Genomic DNA, 21,136 nt, shown 5'->3' on the forward strand with positions numbered 1-21,136 from the left:
CCTTTGTGTGACCCTCTTAAAGATGGAGTCTGCTTTCGCTATGTGGATCAGTGACTGCAGGATAAAGAACATTACGCTGGATGCCAACTTTCTGCACAAACTAAAAAGCTTTATGAACCTTTTGCTGAATGAATGTTTGCTTCTGACAACAGGTTTTGATCTTTGGTTTCACTCTATAATACTGGACTTCTTTTCCATGAAGGTTTGAACTTTGAGAGTGTTTAAACAAGAGAGAAAAGTGTGAAAATGTTAATGCCTGTCTGAGAAAAGTGTTTTACAGCCTTAAAACATCTATAATAATTGGAAAAAAATTGTAGCTGACTACTTCGTGGATTTCGCCTATCGTGGGTTATTTTTAAAACTTCTGCGATAATCAAGAGACCACTGTAGTTACTAAAAAAAGTGAGTAAACTTTTACTTTTACTTTAACTTAAGTTAATTTAATGAATCATTTTAAGCCAACAGGTTTACTCACCTTTACACTGAAAAAAATTATTCAAAGATGATTCCTTGGATTTACTAAATTTTTTACGTTAAGTGGTTGTAAACAATTTATTTGGCCTGAATTTAAACAAACAGATTAAGTTGAACATTATTACATTTAATTTGTTTGTTTAAATTCAACACAAATAAATTGTTTGCAACAGTTCTGCAGACATCATTTTTTTCAGTGTAGTTAAGTAATCGCTTTATACAGTTTCATGTAAATGCTGTTTTTTTGAACATTCTGTTTCTTAAAGATGCCTGAAAATTTAATTCAGCAAGATTTTTATAAAAATATAAAGCAGAGCAGCTGTTTTCTGCATTGATGATAATAAAAAAATCTTCATCATCAAATCATCATATTGGAGTGATTTGTGAAAAATTATTTTACACTGAAGACTGGATAAATGATTCTGAAAATGTAGTTTTGTATCCGAGAAACAAACTATATTGTAAAATATATCACAATATTTATTTTTAAATATATTACAGTAAGATTTTTATTTCATTAAATGCAGGACAGCACGGTGGCTCAGTGGTTAGCACTGTCACCTCACAGCAAGAAGGTCACTGGTTTGAGTCCCGGCTGCGTCAGGTGGCATTTCTGTGGAGTTTGCATGTTCTCCCTGTGTTGGTGTGGGTTTCCTCTGGGTGCTCCGGTTTTCCCCACAGTCCAAATACATGCACTATAGGTGAATTAAATAAGTAAAGTTAGCTGTACTGTATGTGTTATAGTGAGAGTGTATGGGTGTTTCCCAGTAATGGGTTGCAGCTGGAAGGGCATCCGCTGCGTAAAACATATGCTGGATAAGTTGGCGGTTCATTCCGCTGTGGCGACCCCTAATAAAATAAAAGGACAAAGCCGAAGGAGAATGAATGAATGAATGAATGCACGCACGCACCCGCGTAGACCATGAGCAACTTAAAAAACTAATACCAAACTGTAGAATTACTTTAGAAAGAACTTCGAATTTAAGTGAAAGTATCAAGACTTGTGTTGAAATTTGACTTAAAAATGAACCATGTTGTCTCTTAGATGTTGGCAGGCGTAAGTTAGGTTGCTGTTTGTTTGTTTTTTTTGTCTTTGTTTTTTAGTTTTAGTCAACAATAACAACTTTGGCAAACAGATGGAAATTCCAGGAATAGAACAGCTTAATCAATAGTTTCCTTTATCTGGTGTCTTGTTGTGTCTGTGGAGGTTAACACTGCTGCAGGCAAGTAGGGAGGAGATGGCAGCTCCTGTATGCATTAAGGACGACCCACTGGGCGGAGCTTTCATTTCTCCTTATATGGAGGAGGGCTTGTCACATGGTCAACCGGTGTCAAAGAGATAGGAGCACAACTGAGAACTTCGAAGCACAACTCAAGCGAGCCCAGGGAGGAGTGGTAGAGCGTGAGACAGATAGATAAGCAGAAAAACAGGCGTCTCACATGCTGAGAAAATGCCCACCAGCTTCACTGTGGTGCCGGTGGAGGATGCCAGAAAGTCAGCTCAGGAAGACTCGGATGACAACAACGTCTTGAAGGAGGAGGATGAAGAAGCTGGAGGTGAGCCTGGGAATCTTCTAGACAAAGCTGTGTGTTTGTGTGTGTGTCCAAACGCAGCTGGATCTCGTGTAGTCTGTTGCTTCAGGTTAACTCAACCAGTTTGTTGCCTTTTTCACTGAACACGCCTTCTGCTTTTCCTCTTTTCACATGGGTGAGAGGAGCATGTGCTGAGGACAAGCTCATGTGATGCTGTTTCACGTCATTTTAGTGTAGTTTAGCTTGCTTATTCTTTGTTTAATGCTTGTATTTGTGCACATCAACACTAGACGGACTAAACTGAGTCCATATTTGTTCAATTATTGCTTTTATTGTGGAATTTCTTCGCTAGAAGTTCTGAACTGAGTCCGTATTAATGTAATACTTTTTTTAGAGCACATCAACACTAGAAGGACTGAATTGAGTCTATATTTGTTCAATTAATGTGTTTTTTGTGGAACTTCTTCACTAGAAGGACTGAACTGAGTCTATATTTATTAATTTAATCTTCTTTTAGAGCACATCAACACTAGAAGGACTGAACTGAGTCTATATTTATTAATTTAATCTTCTTTTAGAGCACATAAACACTGGAAGGACTGAATTGAGTCCATATTTGATTAATTAAATTTTCTGTTGGTAAAATTTTGCCAGAATCTAGTAAATATATTACTGAGTCAATATTTATGCATTAATGTTTCTATTTTTAAATACTATCAATACGAGTACAAAATCTGGGCAGTGTTTATTCATTTAATGCTTCTGTTGGTGAACGTTATCACTAAAAGTACTGAATTAAGTTCATATTTGTTAAATTAATGCTTCTATTGGTGAACTTTAATAGAAGTACTGAATGGGGTTAATGTTTATTAATTTGGTGCTTATACTGGTGATTTATTTTTAATCTAGTAAATACTTTTTTCTGAATCTAGTCAATATTTATAATTTGTTTCTGAATATTATTAAGTACAAATCTTGGCATTATTTGTTCATTTAATGCTTCTATTAGCGTACATGACCACTAAATAAACTTAACTTATGCATTTAATTCAGATTTTTAAACAAGTCCTGAGTTTAGTCTATATTTATTCAGTGCTTCTGTTTGCACATTTGGTGTAGACATAAGTAGTTAGTGACATAAATAGTCATAAATGAGTCAGTGTTTGTGCATTTATGCTTCTGCCAGTGAACATTATCTTTAAATTTACTCAATCTTTATTTAATTAAGCTTCTTTAAGGACCGCATCACTAAATCTTGTCAGTGTTTGTGCATTTATTGCATAAATTATGGCAGTTAACGTTGCGATTTATTTCTTTGTTCTTTGGCAGAGTTGAACATCTTTAATTTGCATCCTTACATTAAGTGAAATAATGATATGAAATAATGAACAGTGAAAAAAAAATTCTCTGAGTTGGCAATAAAAAATAAGGCATTATGAATGTTTCTTTATGAATGAATTTTAATGAAACTTTAATGGGGCTGAATGCCTCCTCAATTGTAAGTTGCTTTGAATAAAAGCGTCTGCTAAATGACTAAATGTAGATTTAAATGCAACTTTGATGTTAAGCTTTCTGAAAGACTTTGATGTTGAACTAATTTTGTGTTAGAGTTGGTCAGTTTGATCAATTTAAATGAATCGTTTCCATTGAATAGAATCAAAATTGACTCTCTGATTCTTTCAAATCTTCATCTTTAAATGTTTGTTGAAAGTTAACTTACTGAAATCAAAAACATATGTATTTACATGTATGTACCTTTAAATAATTTTGAGATACATGTCAACAAGATGCACAGTTTTGGTGTTTGCATCAAATACTTTTGCCGAAGCAATTTTATTTGCATGCAAGTGCTTTAATGTGTCATATTACGTTTATCTAAAGTCCAAAAACCTTTATCTAAAAGTCCAAAAATGTCCAAATATGGGTGAATAATGTTCCATTGACATTCAGCATAACAGATTTATTTACTTATAAAAGGAAACGACATACTTACTCCGAACTGTACTTATTAAAATATAGAAAAGAATTAGTGACCATGCCAAATCAAATTATATTTCAAATTATTTAAAACTTACCATTAAATGGGTAAAACCTAGTGGTTTCAATGATAATGGTTAAATATATAGCTTTAAAAGGATAATACATTTTGATTATTGTGATGCAAAACTCTGATCTTGTTCTTAATATGCCTGACAAAAGGAGGGGGGGGTTTGCATATAAACCCATTTTTATTCTTTAACCCATTTTCTAAAAATTGGCATACATATAGCACTAGTGGAAACATCTCAGTGTTATCCAGCAGTCTGCTTATGAAGACCCCAGGTCACAGAGTTCATGTGAATGTTCTCCAAACGAGAAGCTAAGCAGAAACTAACTGCTGTTACATGATGCACCAGACCAATTTTTCTCCCCTGCTAATTGGCACCCTGGCACACGATAACGGCCCAAATTTTTACAGACTCAGTGGAGGAACTGAATGCATATTAGGGTTATGCAAGCGGGCAGTTTTCTGTGTTGTGCAATGGCTGTTTTTCTTTCCCTGTGTCTCTCCTGCGAGATGAACATGGACTCAGATTCCAGTCAATGCTATTGATTTGTCGTGTTGCTTGCTTCCTGTTGGTTCTGCTAGTGGGAGTTGAAGATCCCACCCTTCACATTAACCATAACATATCTGGAGCTAGGTTTTAGTCTGGATTTTTTTGGAACTCTATATGAAGGTTATGACCTACGGTGTCCAAACAGAGCTGATTTCAGGTCGCCGGTCTTAGAGATAAGGATATCTCTCTCTCTCTCTCTCTTTCTCTCTCTCTCTCTTTCTCTCTCTCTCTCTCTCTCTCTCTCTCTCTCTCTCTCTCCTCTCTCTCTCCCTCTCTCTCCTTGTGTTTCTGGCTGATTACATATTACTAGGATACAGCACTCGCCTGACATCTGTATCCAATTATTCCAGATCTCCACCCATGAAAAAGGCAACCTGAAATTGAATAACACTGCAAAAAATGCTTTTCTTACTTAGATTTTTTGTCTTGTTTCTAGTCCAAATATAAAAAAAAATTCAAAATTAAATCAAGAAGAATTTACTAGGCAAGCAAAAACATAGTCTTGTTTTAAGAAATAATGGCAAAATTATGTGTTTTTCATTAAAACAAGCAAAATAATCTGCCAATGATGTGAGCAAAATAAGCTTGTTTTTCCTATTGACATGAGATTGTTTTGCTTGTTTTAAATACAAACTCAAATTTTTGACATATTTTTTTCTTAAAACAAGTCAATAATTTTGTTTGTCTAAAAATTCTTCTTGATTTTTAAGAATTTTTAAATATTTAGACTAGAATTGAGACCAAAAAAAATCTATGTTTAAGGAAAGCATTTTATTGCAGTGAATTAGGGATGCAACGATTAACCAATTTCACTAAACCGTGCTTTAATTTGTCATGGTTAATTAATCGTTAAGGCTTCTCAACACTTCTCTGTTGCACAGAATGAAACTGCTGCAACTAAAAGATATACCAACTGTGCGCTACTTCCGAGTTTATACACCGAGGCTATTACGCACACACAGTGGCTTAGCTGTGGCTGAGACACCTAGCAGCAGCAGACCTTTCACAAATCGCATCTTTTCCGTGTGCAAGTTCGTTATTTCCAATGGAGGGCGTGGCTTGCGAGCGCATATATAGGGAGCGACACGCTCGTGCCTTCCAGGGTCACCAATTTGAGAACATCTCATGCTGTAGTGGCTTTCAGTGCAATGCAAACAAAAGATGTGTTAGGCGAATTATTACAAATGCTTAAAATTAGTGTGTATGTATAAACACAGATGATAGCAACAGTTAATTTAAATACTTGGCTAACATACTGTAGAAGATTGGAAAAACGTTACCTGGTCTGATAAATCTTGATCTCTGCTGCAACATTCGGATGGTCGGGTCAGAATTTGGCGTCAGCAATGTGAAAGCATGGATCCATCCTGCCTTGTATTAACAGTTCAGGCTGGTGTTAGTGGTGTAATGGTGTGGGGGATATTTTCTTGGCACACTTTGGGCCTATTAGTACCAATTGAGCATCATGTCAACACCACAGCCTACCTAAGTATTGTTGCTGACCATGTCCATGCCTTTATGACCACATCTTCTGATGGCTACTTCCAGCAGGATTACATACCATGTCATAAAGCACGAATCATCTCAGACTGGTTTCTTGAACATGACAATAAGTTCACTGTACTCAAATGGCCTCCACAATCACCAGCTCTCAATCCAATAGAGCCCCATTGGGATGTGGTGGAACGGGAGATTGGCATCATGGATGTGCAGCCGACAAATCTGCAGCAACTGTGTGATGCTATCATGTCAATATGGAGCAAAATCTCTGAGGAATATTTCCAGCACCTTGTTGAATCTACGCCATAAAGGATAAAGGCAGTTGGCCGTTGAGTGTAGATTTTGGTTGTACGATTATAGTCTGAGGAATAATCACGGTTATCACGATTATTATGCATTTATTAATTTCAAAATGCTGCTAAAAATCACATGAAAACTCCTTAGTTAGTAATCATTTTTCACTGAAACAGAACAATGAATAAATGATAAATATAAGAATAAATAAAAAATAGGATTTGTCTTATGTTAATCTGAGCTATACTATACTATATATATAGCTTATACTAAGCTATATATAGACAGAATCTGCGGACATTTTTTGCTATTTCCGCTGAGAATTTTAATAAAAATCTGCGGATTTCTGCAGAATTATTTTGGTATCACAAGGAAAACCTTAATATGTGAAATAATATTTTTTTTTTACTTTTATATAATGTTTAAAATGCAAATCCAATTAGATACACTTTATTTGGTAAACAAAGCAAGTCTCTCATATAATATCTCTACTAAAAGACAGAAAATATTACTGTACAAACTGCACTGTACATAATCAGATGAACAATTTCATATTCGTCAATAATATTACTGTAATTAATTTAAAAACTGAATAAATATAGATTTACATACATTTACTCAAGTAAATAAACAGAATTAATGATTAATGACTGGAAATCTGCAGAATTCTGTGCGCACAGATTCTGTGTGGGCCTAGCTATACTGTATAAGTGTTGCATCCCTAAAGTGAATGGAGTAACTGTAAACCCTCTTAGCATGTGCTTTATCTACTCAACGCTTTTAGCTCAGCAAGAATAAATGTAATAATAAGTTCTTATGTTTCAGTATTAAGCAGTCGATCCTTCTGTATTTAACCTCCTTTTTTTAAGAAATTCATGGGAGAAAACATGGCAGCATTCGTGTGTGGTGTTTTAATGAACTGATATCAGCAGAAAAAACAGGTTCAGGGATTTTATGTTCCCATTTCCCATGTAGTGTTTTTGCTGATTCGATGGTGTGCAGCAAGATGATTATTAAAAACATCCACATAGTATGTGTTTAAACAGCACAGCAGCTTGTGCCGATGATAACCATGGTTAGCAGGACCTGAAATATAATTTTTGGATGACTTCAGGCTGATTCACGATTCCACCCTCTTTATTCAGTGAACTCTTGCATGTCTCTTGTGTCTGAGGGTGTTTTGTGTTGGCGGTGTTTGTTTAATGCACAGGATTTTATGTTTGTGTGTCAGATATGAATATAAAGGGGTGGTCTCAACCACAAAACAAACTAATAAATGTCCATTTTTGGAAATTGTGATGTATGCTTCACCTGAAAGATGAGTGCTTTCCATTGTTAGGATATAGGACAGTATTTGGATGAGACCACTATTTGAAAATCTGAAATATAAAAAAAGGGGAAAACACGTTTAAAGCGGGCCTATTTTGGAAAAATCAGTTTTATAAGGGGTTTAAACACAGTTGTGTGGCAAAAGTCTGTGAAATATTGACCAGTTTCTAATGGTAAAAGTTTAATTGTATTGTTTATAATCACAATTAATAAAACCAGTCTGCAGAAACACTTTGATTGACATTCTCCCTTTGTACGTGTCATCAGAGGGGGAAAGCCCCGCCCACTAGTGACCATTTCTCCCTCAGTAATCACACCAGTCCACCTTGAATCTGAACTGTAACAGCAGAGACGGTGTCATTAATCAACTGAAGGCCTCGTTTTCTGATTTATTTGATGAATATGTGTGTTTCTCACAGTATGTGATTGCTATATGTGACCTCTTGTGCTGCTCTTACACATTCTGCTTGATAAGCAAACTCTCTCGCTCTTCTCGGATGTTTTGTCTTTTCTGTGTTCCAGCTAAACTTCCCATGATGTAACGATCCACAGGCCTCTCCTTTGTCATGTGTGTCTCTATCTCTGCCTGACCACTGACAACTGTAACACCAACCAGATGTGCAAAATGAAGTGTGTGAGAGTGTGTTTATGTGTGTATGTTTGTATACTGTGTGTGTGTTGTGTGTGTCAGCATTCACACCGCACCCTCTTTTCACAACATCCCTGCTATAAATCTGGGTTTGCATAAGAGAATAAATTCAGACGTCATTCATTTCTCTTCTCTGCTGTACATGTCTTCAGATAACCCAGCACTCTCAGTGTGTTTTGGATTTCATAATCACAGATAAGATGTTCTGGATTGTTCTTTTAAATCTGCTGCAATACTTAAAAACAGTTCAATCGCCATCAATTCTCTCATTAGTTATTTATTAGTTATTTAAACTCCATGCTTTATATAGGTCACAAATTGAGAAATTCTCTTCTGTAGCCATACAATATAACATGAGACTATACTGAATGTTAAATGTGCTAAATGTACATTACATTATAATATACACTGCATTTGGAAATTGCAATGCAGTGGGTAATTTCTTAAATATTAGTCAGTTCCTCAAATAAAGCTGACATATTACTTGGAAAACATGGCTCAAGCTATGTTATGATAATTTTGGTGCTTTTGGTCTAATAACAAAAACATTTTCTTCAATATTTCTTCATATTTTTGTTTTAGGTTCTAGTACAAAAACTCCACATTTATTAATCAGAAAAAAGTGGAAAAACAGAGAATGTGCTGGTAATTTTCTGCCAGGACATTTAAAGTCAGTATTGTGCTAAAGGATGTTTAATGTTGCATTTAATTTAATTTACACATGCCAAATTAGCTTGAGAAGCAAATGGACTTTTTTGTGTCAAAATAAATATTAAAATGAGTTTATGAATAAAACAGAAAATCTGCTGCCTGAGTAAAATATTCAAATGTATTTTTTCTGGCCTTTTTTTTTGTTGTTTTTAAGCAAAACATTTTACTTCAGAAAAAAAATATCATAATTTTTCCTCTAAATGAAATATATTATTTATCAGTTATTTGAATTGAAAAACAAGACAGACGTACTAAAATAAAGCATATTGTTTATTGTAAGGAGCGGTGTGAAGATTCTTCTCTTTTAGTGTTTGACCTGAGAAAATAAAATACAGTAAGTTTTTGGGATGAAGAAGTGAATTTTGCGTATCAAACTTCTCCTTAAATATTGTCAAACTAGCATCCCATTTAGTGTAATATAGTATGTTTCTAGTTTAATTGCATCGATAACCCCATAATGAGACAATCTGCATCTCACTTTCAGGATTGTAGAGCACATTTTTCACGCTTTCTGCTTTCATTCACAACCGTGTTCTTCCTGTTTCCTGGAGTTCAGCCCGCATGTGTTGAGTCTGATAAGAGTTTGTGTGTGTTTCTGTTTCTCCGACACACACCGAGCGCTGACCTGCCGGCTCCACATCCTCTCAACGACACTTTCCCTTTCCCAGCTCCAGTTCCTCTGGAGAACCACTGAATGTCGCAGTAATATTTGCTTTTATTCCCTGAATATTTGCTTTCTTTCGCTTTTATTCACTTTATTCACTTTTATTGCCTGAATTTCATTGCCTTATTATGCGTTTCTGAGTGTGCCTCATACAGGTGAGTGGGCTTGACAAACCACCCGTTTGGAACACTCTCTCTCTTTATGCAGCAGACACTTTTCTTAAACACAATCATTGTTTTCTTCAACCTTAAATATCTCTTTTGCACAATCATTTGCACAATATTCAGACACCCTAGTTTTTCGCGATTCCGAAAAAAAAAGTTGATCCTGCAAAGTTCTTAATTAAACGCAAAATAATCGCAAAAAATTTTATAATATCATAAATCATCAAATTCTAAACCATATAATCAATATATATTTATTTCAGTTTGCAATTAATTGTTTTACATGACTTATAGACGTGGCATACGCAGTGCACGTGATGTATTTGAGTGTGTCTCGAAAAATGATGTCTCACCTGCGCCCTCACAATCATTATGTTACATGGAGAGGGGGGGGGGGCATTGTTTTGCAGCCTGTGCAGTAAGCAGACGCGAATGAAGCGCGAGTGATTTACATGTGAAGGCAATGCAAAGATGGGATTAGACATCCTGTGGCACAAATTGGGCATTTTGTGCGTTTGATGCGCTTCAGACTGCAAAAAAAGTGTGAGCAAACGGAGCAAAGGAACAGACAGAAAAACAAGCAGCTTACAATGATGGAGATTGGTTCAAGGATGATGGCTGCTGGACGTAAACGAATTGAAGGACATTATTTGTGTTTTACATGTATGGCTGATGTTAATGAAATCGATAAATGATTTCGTTTAACTATTTTCCTGAAGTTAACGAGAGAAAACGCTGAACTACGACGAGTTTTACGGCAATCCGTGTTTTAGGTGTATTACAGTAGGGGAAACCCTAACGCATTTCCTATGTGTGAGGTACATGGTTTCAGATGCTCCAGGGAGTAAAATCTGGAGAGAGAGAAAGTAAGTTTGTGCATAAAAATAAGAGTTATACCTTTCTTTGGCTTAATCCCTACCATTTTAGATCTGTTTTAGATCTTGTCTTGACAAGAGATCAAAATCACGAAGCCTTATTTTTTATGATTTGCGTCATTGTGTTAGATTGCACACCTAACATAGTAGGCTTCCTAATATGGTAAATAAGATTTTATATATATATATATATATATATATATATATATATATATATATATATATATATATATATATATATATATATATTAGAGGTGTGAACCTACATTGGTCTCACAGTTCAGTTACAATTATCATGCCTTCGATTCAATTCCATATCTTGGTGCATCATGGTGCATGGACGATGCTTTCCATACAGAATTTTATATTTTACTTCACAGACGCTGTTCACTGATGAGTGACACTGTGTCGTTGCCAGATAGGGCGGTTTTGGATAGGCATTTCGGCGGGCTGGAATGAGTCAGCTACATCTGGCAACACTGCAGAGGCGATCACCGCTGATTCATGATAGACGCGTGGAGAAAACTCGCGCGCTCGTATCTGGATCCAGAAGTATCGCTGTAACAGCCGAGAGTAGAGGAAAAGTGACGCCAGCAGGTCAAATGGGCCACAGTGAGAGAGGGAGAAATAGAAATGTAGTTTTCTTTCATTCTCTCAATCGCAGTGAAATAGGGGCTTCTGCTGTAACAGTGTCAGTGAAAGACTGATCCAGCAAACACACACGCAGTGAAATTGTGCACAGTTTTTAAGTAGTTGGAGCATTGTAAATACTTGCGCTCGCCTCCCTCGCCATAGTAAGCTAAGGTGACATAGCGCATATGAGATAAATTACATCAGTACACAATATGGTTATTACTGAACCGATACCGAATTGTCCACGTCTGCATCGCGGTGCACTAAGGAAACATTTAATTTTGACACCCCTAATGTATATATATATATATATATAGCAAAATTGTCCACAAAATTTCGGGAAATTGCCACCACAAAATCGCAAAAAGTCACACAAAAAAAATCGGGAAAAACTAGGGGATCTGAATATTGTTCTGTCTTAAGTCAAAGTACTTCTATAGTCTGTCTCAGGTTATGTGTATAGTTAAGTATCTATAGTTATGTCATGGTTTAAAATAGCTCTTACGTCCGGGATTGTTTATATTTATGATTAGATTTATTCATGTGGCACTGTGGTCCTGCGAGACATTTAATTTCACTGTATGTCCACATATGTAGTAAAATGATAATAAAGCTTAACTTGACTGAACCAAATATGAAGCGATTTTCTTTACTGCTTCTACAGAAGCCAGCGGCCTGAAATAACTTTCCAGTTATGTGCGTTTGTAGCTAATAACAGTCCACAATCAGCCTTATAAACGCTGTGCTAATAATACCACACTGAATCTCCCATTGCCTTGTAAGGTTCTTGAGTGTTTTACGAGGTTTATTCAAGTATTCTTAATCATGTGTCGGGCATGTCAGCATACCCATGATGTTTTGTGCAGCTTTAGGCAAACACTTGTTTATCTGCACTGTAAAAATCTTGTTGTCTACTTTTTAGTTGAATCAGCTTAACATTTTTAGTAATCTCAATCAATCAAGCTGACTGAAAATATTAAGTAAAACATTGTATAACTAAAAGCATATAGTTGAAACCTGATTAACTTAATAAAACGTTTTGGCATATCGATTTTCATTGTGTGTAGATACAGTAGCATCAAAAAGGAAGCTTAAATGTTGTTTACTTCAACAGGACAAATATTGAGGAAGTACTGTAGGATAGCATTTTCATTTTCTGTTTTTATTTAGATTTTATTTTTAAGTTTTGTAATTTTTCTTGTTTGTTAAATACATTTTACTAATTGTTTTTAGTTTTGCCTTATTTTAGCAACATTTCTTAGAAATTATAAAAGTATATTGTGGTACTTCATTGTTATTTTATTAATTTTCAATCTATACAAGTCATTTTTGTTGTTTACAATTTCTCAATGATTTAACTTTATTTGTTAGCTCATTCAATGGCGTCACGGTGGCGCAGTGGGTAGCACAATCACCTTACAGCAAGAAGGTCACTGGTTCGAGTTTGCATGTTCCCCCTGGTTCGCGTGGGTTTCCTCCAGGTGCTCTGGTTTCCCCCACAAGTCTACAGACATGTGGTTTTGGTGAATTGAGTAGGCTAAATTGTCTGTAGGGTATGTGTGTGAATGAGTGTGTATAGATGTTTCCCAGTGATGGGTTTGCAGCTGAAAGGGCATCCGCTGCGAAAAACATATGCTGGATAAGTTGGCGGTTCATTCCGCTGTGGCAACCCCAGATTAATACAGGGACTAAGCCGAAAAGAATGTTTTTTACAGACGTCAACAGAGTGTAAAAGTCTTAATGGTTCTGTGGGTCTCATCTATCGAATCTGAGCTTTCTTTTGTATTTTCTATTGGGTTGGAGTCAGGTGATTGGCTGGGCCATTCTACAGCTTATAGTTTCTTTGGCTGTGTTTTGGATCATTGTCTTGCTGAAATGTCCACTCTGGTTTAATGTTCATCCTCCTGCTTATGTAGATGTTGGACTGAAGCAGCTGATATGGATTTACACCGAGGTAGGGTAGAGGGTTGCTAAAGAACTACAGAGTGATTTTAACTGCTGTCTGGGCTTTCACTGCCTTTCTACACCTTACTACACCCTTTCTTCATGTGTTCAATACTTTTTTCTTCTGTCATTTCATTTTATTATGCACAACTTGATTTGTAAACTAATGGGTTTTGTTTTCCTTGCATATATGGATTTCTTTTGAGAAAAATTGTGTGTTCAATAACGCGTTCAATACTTATTTCCCCCACTGTATGTCAGTTAACACATTTTATTTCAAGTAATTTTTATTTGTAGTCATTTAAATTTTATTTTAATAAAGTTTTACATTGTTCAAGTAAATGTTCATTTGTTAAAAAAAATTCTCATGGTTTTAGCTAACTGTAATAACCCTGCATGCTTCACTTGATTTATTCTTAGTTCTGCTTTTTTCTAGGCGTGTCCAAAGCATATTTATTTTATGCAGCACATTTCATTCAGTGCCTATAAAAAGAGCTATAAAGTGAGTTATGCTATAACAAGTAAAGGAAAAGGACTTTCATTTAAAACAAGGCGTATTTATTTACTTTGTGTGATCTGGTCAGCTGTGTGGACATCCAGCGCTGTCGAGTTTGTGTAATGCTGAGGGGAACTGACATGACTTTTAGACACTGAAAACAGGCCGAACGAGTTCACTGCTCTCTCAAACTCTGAATCTTCTCATTGTGTTCATTGTTCCAGTAGCGGCTCTTCTTTCAAACATGGCTTTAATCTGGGCTTGTTATTCCCGCTGATTCACTCCTCTGCTGCATCAAGATGAAGTTTCTCCTTCACTTTTACAGCAAACACATGCAGGAAAATACAGCTGCTGGAGTCCATTAGAAACTCAATTATCCTCAATCAACAGAAATTAATGCACTGTGGAGGAAAACTGTGAGTTGACTTAGTTAAAAATTACTAGTACACTTTCTGTTAAAAATGGACCTTGATTACCACATGGTCTTTATTAATGGATTGTGTTTATTGGTAGACAGACAGACAGATTTTTTTGTTTAGTTTTTTTTTTTCAGTTTCGTTGTAATTTAAATGTAATTTTGTATATTTAACTAAATGTGAACAGATTTTTATTTACATTAGCCAAAAATAGACTATATGGGTCAAAATCACAGCCAAACAAGATTACAGCCAACAAAATCATTAGAATATTCATTAAAAATCCTGTTTCATTAATATATTAAGCAAATTTCCTAGTGTAAATATGTTAAAACTCAATTTTTGATTAGTGATATGCACTAAGAGTTTTATTTGGACAACTTTAAAGGCGATTTTCTGAATATTTAGATTTTTCTGGTCCCTCAGATTCAAGATTTTCAAAAAGTTTTATCTCCGCCAAATATTGTCCTGTAAATAAAAAAATAATCTGACTTCACGGTTGCACCAACACAAAACTATTAAGATAAAATTTTTATTTTTATTTATTTTTTACAAATTTAAGTGGATTGAGCATAAAACAAACAAGCTGTCCCAAAAAAAAATCTCAAGAATTGTTCTTTCAGCTCATTTTAAATAAGTAGTTTGAACAAACTGACTGAAATCATTTTTTGGAGTGAATCCTAACAAACCATATTTGTATCTAAAGCTCATGGTGTATAGATGATGTATAAACCTTGTATATATAATCTCTACTTCGTTATTTACACAAAAACTAAAGTGGAGACATACTGTATACTCCAGTGATGGTGTGAATAAAGTGTTAGTATGGTAACCAGGTATATCAGAACAAGAGACATTCTCAGTGACTCAGCGACTCCCTCTGCTGGACAAAACTAGCATTGTTGATCAGTATTTAGATAAATGAGATTCTGCTTTGGCTCTGCTGAGATGCAGTTTTGTTGATGACTTCGGCTTTATTTAGCGTTCTGTAGTTTGGTTGATGGATGTTGCTGGTTGAATTGCCTCAAACTGTTTGTAAGATTGATCTGTTTAGTTGTGATAATTAGCTGAAGTCACAGTTGATTTCTTTTGGATAAGGGAGAGATTGAATGTTGACAGAGGAAGTGAAGGTGTGATATGAGGAACTGACAGACAGTCAGAAATAGTGACTGCTAGACTCAAACCAAATCCTCAGTATTGAGTTTTAGATATATATATATATATATATATATATATATATATATATATATATATATATATATATATATATATATATATATATATATATATATATATATATATATATATTGTTGATGTGTAACACTGTATATGTATATATATATATATATATATATATATATATATATATATATATATATATATATATATATATATATATATATATATATATATATATAATTTAAAAAATGCTGGATTGTCATGACTGAATGTTGGGTAGAATATGAACAAACCCATTACTTATTTCAATGAAATTTAAGTAGCAATTTTATACATATATATTTTTTATAGTAATTATTTTATCATTTTATTTAGTCTTTGTAATAAACAAACAAACAAATAAATAAATAAATATTATGTATGATGATAATAATAAGATAATAATAATAATAATAATAATAATAATAATTCACTCTTTAAAATGCTGTGTTATTTTAACCCAGTGTCAAATATTTCAACAGCATTGGGTTAATTTTTTACATTAAATTTAAGAAATTTTTTTAACCCAAAAGTTAATACAACACAATATTTTTTAGAGTATAATTGTTTATAGTAACTGAAATCATAAATTAAAATAATAATAATAATATAATGTAATTTATTTATTTATTTATTTATTTATAAATAATTAAAATATCAATATAATATTTTTTTAAAAGCTGTGTTGTATTAACCCAGAGTCAAATATGGACAAACCCAAAACTGGTTTAATTTTGTACATTACATTCATTTCAATGCCATTTTTTAACCAAACAGATGGGTTTGTTCATATTTAATCCAACCCAACATTTAAAATATTAATTAATACAGCCCAACATTGTGTAATATTTTTATAGTAACTGTTATTTAATACAGTCTTTGAAATAATAATATCTTTATTTATTTATTTATTTATTTAAAACATTTTTGAGTGATGGTAATAATAAAAGTAATAATAATTATTATTATTATTTATCATTATTATAGGAGATTTTCTTTTTACTTTAGTGATCATCATATTTGTAGTCTTGATTTGATGTTATCTGTTTTTTCTCCAGCTGTAATTTAAAGCCTGATGAAATGCAGCGGTTCATGTTTATAAGTCTCTGTGGGGTTTGTGTGATTAGTGGTCTTGAGTGTCTATGATTGCACACCCCCGCAATCCCAGCATGCTCTGTTATATAACCAGTGCTTCTTTTACCTTGAGGCTTTAACGGCTTACAGCGCAACTGAGCTGACGTTTGACCACCGCCAGCAAGGACAAAATCACTTCTATTCAATGTTTTAATACACAAACACTGTCAGACTCTTTAATCACATATTGACATTCACACTTTTTTATTATCAGTGTTAAATATATTTAGTGTTTTGGATTTTTCCAGATTACTCTTGCTGTACGCTTTTAGCCTCGCTCACGTTTGGAGCTGTTTTTAGGTCAGTGTTGTAAATGAAAAGTTGCAGTCATGCGTGGGTTCTCCTTCCTCTGGTCCTGCTTGGTTTTATAAAAAGGACCGGATTTGTTTAATCTGGTTAAGTGATTACTGCCCAGTTCACATCCTGATGAAGAGCCACTAGTCAACCAGCAATTAATATGGCACTGGTGATATGAGTTCCTGTAATAAAGCAGTACAATACAGAATGAGAGAGAGAGACTGTGCTATACTGTGATTAATGACACTAATACTGTGAGACACGACACACAGACCATATTCACAATTCAACATCATGTTTGCTATTGCTTTTTCATTCATTCATTCATTTTCCTTCAGCTTAGTCTCTTATTTATCAGTGGTTTCCACAGCGGAATGAACCGCCAACTATTCCAACATATGTTTTTCACAGCGCATGCCCTTCCAGCTGCAACACAGTACAATTACTGCTTTTAATATACATTTTTAAATTTAATATTTAGTATATAGTATTTCATAGATTTTTGACTAAATAATAAATAGTATTTAATACATTTTTGTCTATCACTAATTTAATTTTAAATAATTTTATCATTTATGTTTTTTGTATTTTCTTTTCTGCTGTATTAAATATTATATTTATTGCATAAATTATATAAAGTTAAATAATATTAGATCAAATATATGTATATAATTTAATATAACTTTTAAAACTTAACTTTAAGAAAAAATCTATTAAATATTTTTGATATTATTATTATTATTATTATTATTATTAGTTTATTTTTATTATTAGTTTTATTTTTAGTTTTAAAATGTAGAATAATTACTGAATAAATAATCAATAATTAACTTATTGCAATATAAAGAAAAATACATTATAGAATACCTGTTTGATTATTTGTTTATTTTTATGTTTATTTGTTTATTTATTTATTTATCTGTTTGTCTGTTTATTTATTTACTGACATTTTTGGTATTTTGTATGATGAAGCATCAGTCATCAAGTGCCGAACCAACACAGTTTCAATGCGATTGCATTTCTTGCTCTATTATATCAGATATGCCCTTTAGGAGGTGACAGATTAATTGTCGGATGCATTTACAATCATTCTGACTGTATCTTTAGTGTGGTGGCATACCAAAGTAGTGTCCAAAACATGAACAATGAACAAACAATTAAATAATACATATATTTACAAAAGAAAACAAGAATAGATCTGTAAAAATATTCATGTAAACAAGTATAAGAAGTAGGTAAAATAAGTAAATAAATTACAAAAAAAATCATATTCTTGAAAAATATATAAATATTTTTTACAATAGTATAACCTCTCTCTCTCTCTCTCTCTCTCTCTCTCTCTCTCTCTCTCTCTCTCTCTCTCTCTCTGTTGTCTCCATCAATCACTTTCCTACCTTTATATCTCTTTATCCTCTTCTTCCTCTCTCTCTCTCTCTCTCTCTCTCGCTTGCTCTCTCTCTCTCTCGGCGCTCCTCCTCCCCCGTGTGTGTGTGTGTGTGCGGGTGAGTGCTTTAGATCAGGGATCAAGCGTTCGGGGACTGATGTCTCTGTGGTTTATTGGTGCGGTCACAGGCGCTGATCATCAGAGTATAGTTTAGGGTTTGTGCCTTCCCTCACTGAGCGCGTCTCTCCAGGGACCCTCGGCAGACCCTCCTCACCCACTCTCTCCATCAGCATGGAGCCGGGGTCCAGCTCCTGCCCGCGGGGTAAGTGCTCCAGTCACGCTCTTCACCTGAGGAGGTCTGTGGAGGATCTCAGAAAACTATAGTTTTTATGCATTATTTCGACCTTTATTGATTAGTCGCACTAAGTTCATAGGGGTAAAATTTAATTCCTGAAACTTACAATTGACTTGATTGAGAAATTTGCTGGTTTATAGAAACTAAGATTTACTTAACTGTTGGAAATTGACCTCTAAATACTTGCACTGAGCTAGTCTTAGTTAATTCTTCAGATGTGAAATTACTGCTTTGGAACTTCATGATTGACTATAAAAGGGTTCTTTCGATTGTAATGTTGGTTAAAGTGGAATAACCTTGACTTCACTAATATTGATTGACATTTCTGAGTAGTTGCATTGAGCTAGTCTTAGTTCGTTCTTTCGTAGACGTGAAGTTGTCAAGTTGAAAATCAGCTAGATAGAGATATTCTGCCTGACAGCTTAAGAAAGACTAACTAACATATTATTGACAGTAGTGAGTAGTTGCATGGGTGGCGCAGTGGGTAACATTGTCGCCTCCTAGCTAGAAGGTCACTGGTTCGAGCCCTGGCTGGGCCAGTTGGCATTTCTGTGTGGAGTTTGCATGTTCTCCCGTGTTCACGTGAGTTTCCTCTGGGTGTTCTGGTTTCCCCCACAAGTCCAAACACATGCACTATAGGTCAACTGGGTAAGCTAAATTGTCCGTAGTGTATGTGTGTATGTCCTGGTCCTCCAGGTTGAGGGTTGATTGTTGGGCTAATGACCCACCTCATAAAAATCACCAATATGGCGCAGCTTAATAGTAACTTTGATATAAACGGCCCTGGGAGTAAGTAAGTGAGTAGTTGTTGTGCTAAGCTAGTCTTAGTTTCTCTTTCATGTAAAAATGCAATTCTGGACGTTCACTATTGGCTGAAATTTGATTTTAATGTTGATTTTAAGAATGAGATATTTTGCTGTTGTAATGCTCATTAAGGTGGACTAACCTTGACTAAACTCATGCTGACTGACATTTCTGAATAGTTGTATTGAGCTAGTCTTATTCTGTCCTTTAGTAGACCTGAAATTGTCATTCTGGATGTTCAGAATCAGCTAGAGATATTTTGTCATTGCAATGCTCATTAATGTGGATTAATTGACATATAAGTTGCATGGAGCTAGTCTTAGCTCGTCCATTAGTAGACATGGAATTGGCTTTCTGGAAGCTCACAATCAGCCAGAACGAGATGTTTTGCCTTTGTGTTGCTCGATAAGGTGGACTAACCTTGACTAAACTCTTGCTGATTGATATTTCTGACTAGTTACTTTGAGCTAGTCTTGGTTTGTTCTTCAGAAGATCTGAAATGACTGTTCTTGAACTTCCCATTTGTCTTTAATAAAACCTTTTCCATTTTAAAGTTGGTTAAGGTCAACTAAGCTTGACTTAACTCATGTTGATAGACATTTGTGACTAGTTGCATTGAGCTAGTCTTAGTTCGTCCTTTAGTAGACCTGAAATTGTCATTCTGGTAGTTGAAAATCAGCTAGATAGAGATATTATGACTGACCTTGACTTAACTGGCACCAATTGACATTAGTGACTTTGCATTGAGCTAATCTTAGCTGGTCTATAACTGATGTCGATTGACATTTATGACTAGTTGTATTGAGAGTCTTCAGAACATGTGAGATTATCATTCTGCAAGTTGAGAATCAGCTATAGCGATATTTTGCCAGTATAATGTTCATTAAGGTAGAGTGGACTTAATGTTAATTGATATTTCTGACTAGTCGCATTGAGGTAGTCTTAGTTCATCCTTCAGAAAATGTGAAATTACTGTTCTCTCAATTAGCTTTTTTTATTATTAACCTTAACCTGATTAATGTTGATTGCATTACTAATTGCATTGAGATACTCTTAGTAATCACTTCAGTAGATATGAAATTGCCATTCTGGAAGCTCACAATCATCTAGATAGAGATATGTTGCTTTTGTAATGCTTCTTTAGGTGGAATAACCTTGACTTAGATGATGCTGATTGACATTTCTGAGTAGTTGCATTGATCTTTAGTTCATCCTTCACATGTAAAAATTCCCATTCAGGAACTTCACATTCAGCTGAATGAGACTGTAATGTGCAACCAGAGTATATCATCTTCACTTGCATTTTAAAGGTTGTGATCAGTTATATACTGATCAAGCCCTCATATTTACTTCACTAAATATACAACTTACCTTCTGACCTCAGATTTGTTGGTGTTTTCATGTTGTCAGTCAAGAGTATTGTGTTATAATGTAAGATTATGAGCTAGTCTGAGTTGAGTACGGAGCACTCTGGATTTTCACAAACATCTATAATGGGATATATTGGGATTTTATGCTTTCTGCAATAATATAACCTTTTCTACTCTGACATTTGGGAATCGTGTTTGGTTTCTAGTAGTTCTTTAGAAGCTGTGAAGTGGCAGCTTTAAAAACTTCACAATGTTCTCAGTGCCACTTGGCTGTGTTTCGTTTCATTCATCATAA

General features: G+C 34.5%; 1 protein-coding gene across 6 annotated transcripts in view; it reads left to right on the forward strand.

The window, feature by feature from the left end:
* The window catches only part of slc12a7b (solute carrier family 12 member 7b), a 99,564-nt gene that overhangs the window by 20,200 nt on the left and 58,228 nt on the right, over positions 1–21,136 (forward strand). For 2 of the 6 annotated variants that reach the window (XM_056450277.1, XM_056450280.1), the window contains exon 1: positions 1,806–2,031. The exons of the other annotated variants lie outside the window; for them this stretch is intronic. In XM_056450277.1, coding sequence (XP_056306252.1) covers positions 1,926–2,031 — 106 coding nt within the window. In that variant the 5' untranslated portion in view covers positions 1,806–1,925. Of the gene's footprint in view, positions 1–1,805; positions 2,032–21,136 lie in introns of those variants that run through there. 6 annotated transcript variants of the gene reach the window in all.

This window comes from Danio aesculapii, chromosome 24, assembly GCF_903798145.1.
Source record: "Danio aesculapii chromosome 24, fDanAes4.1, whole genome shotgun sequence".
NCBI lineage: Eukaryota > Metazoa > Chordata > Actinopteri > Cypriniformes > Danionidae > Danio > Danio aesculapii.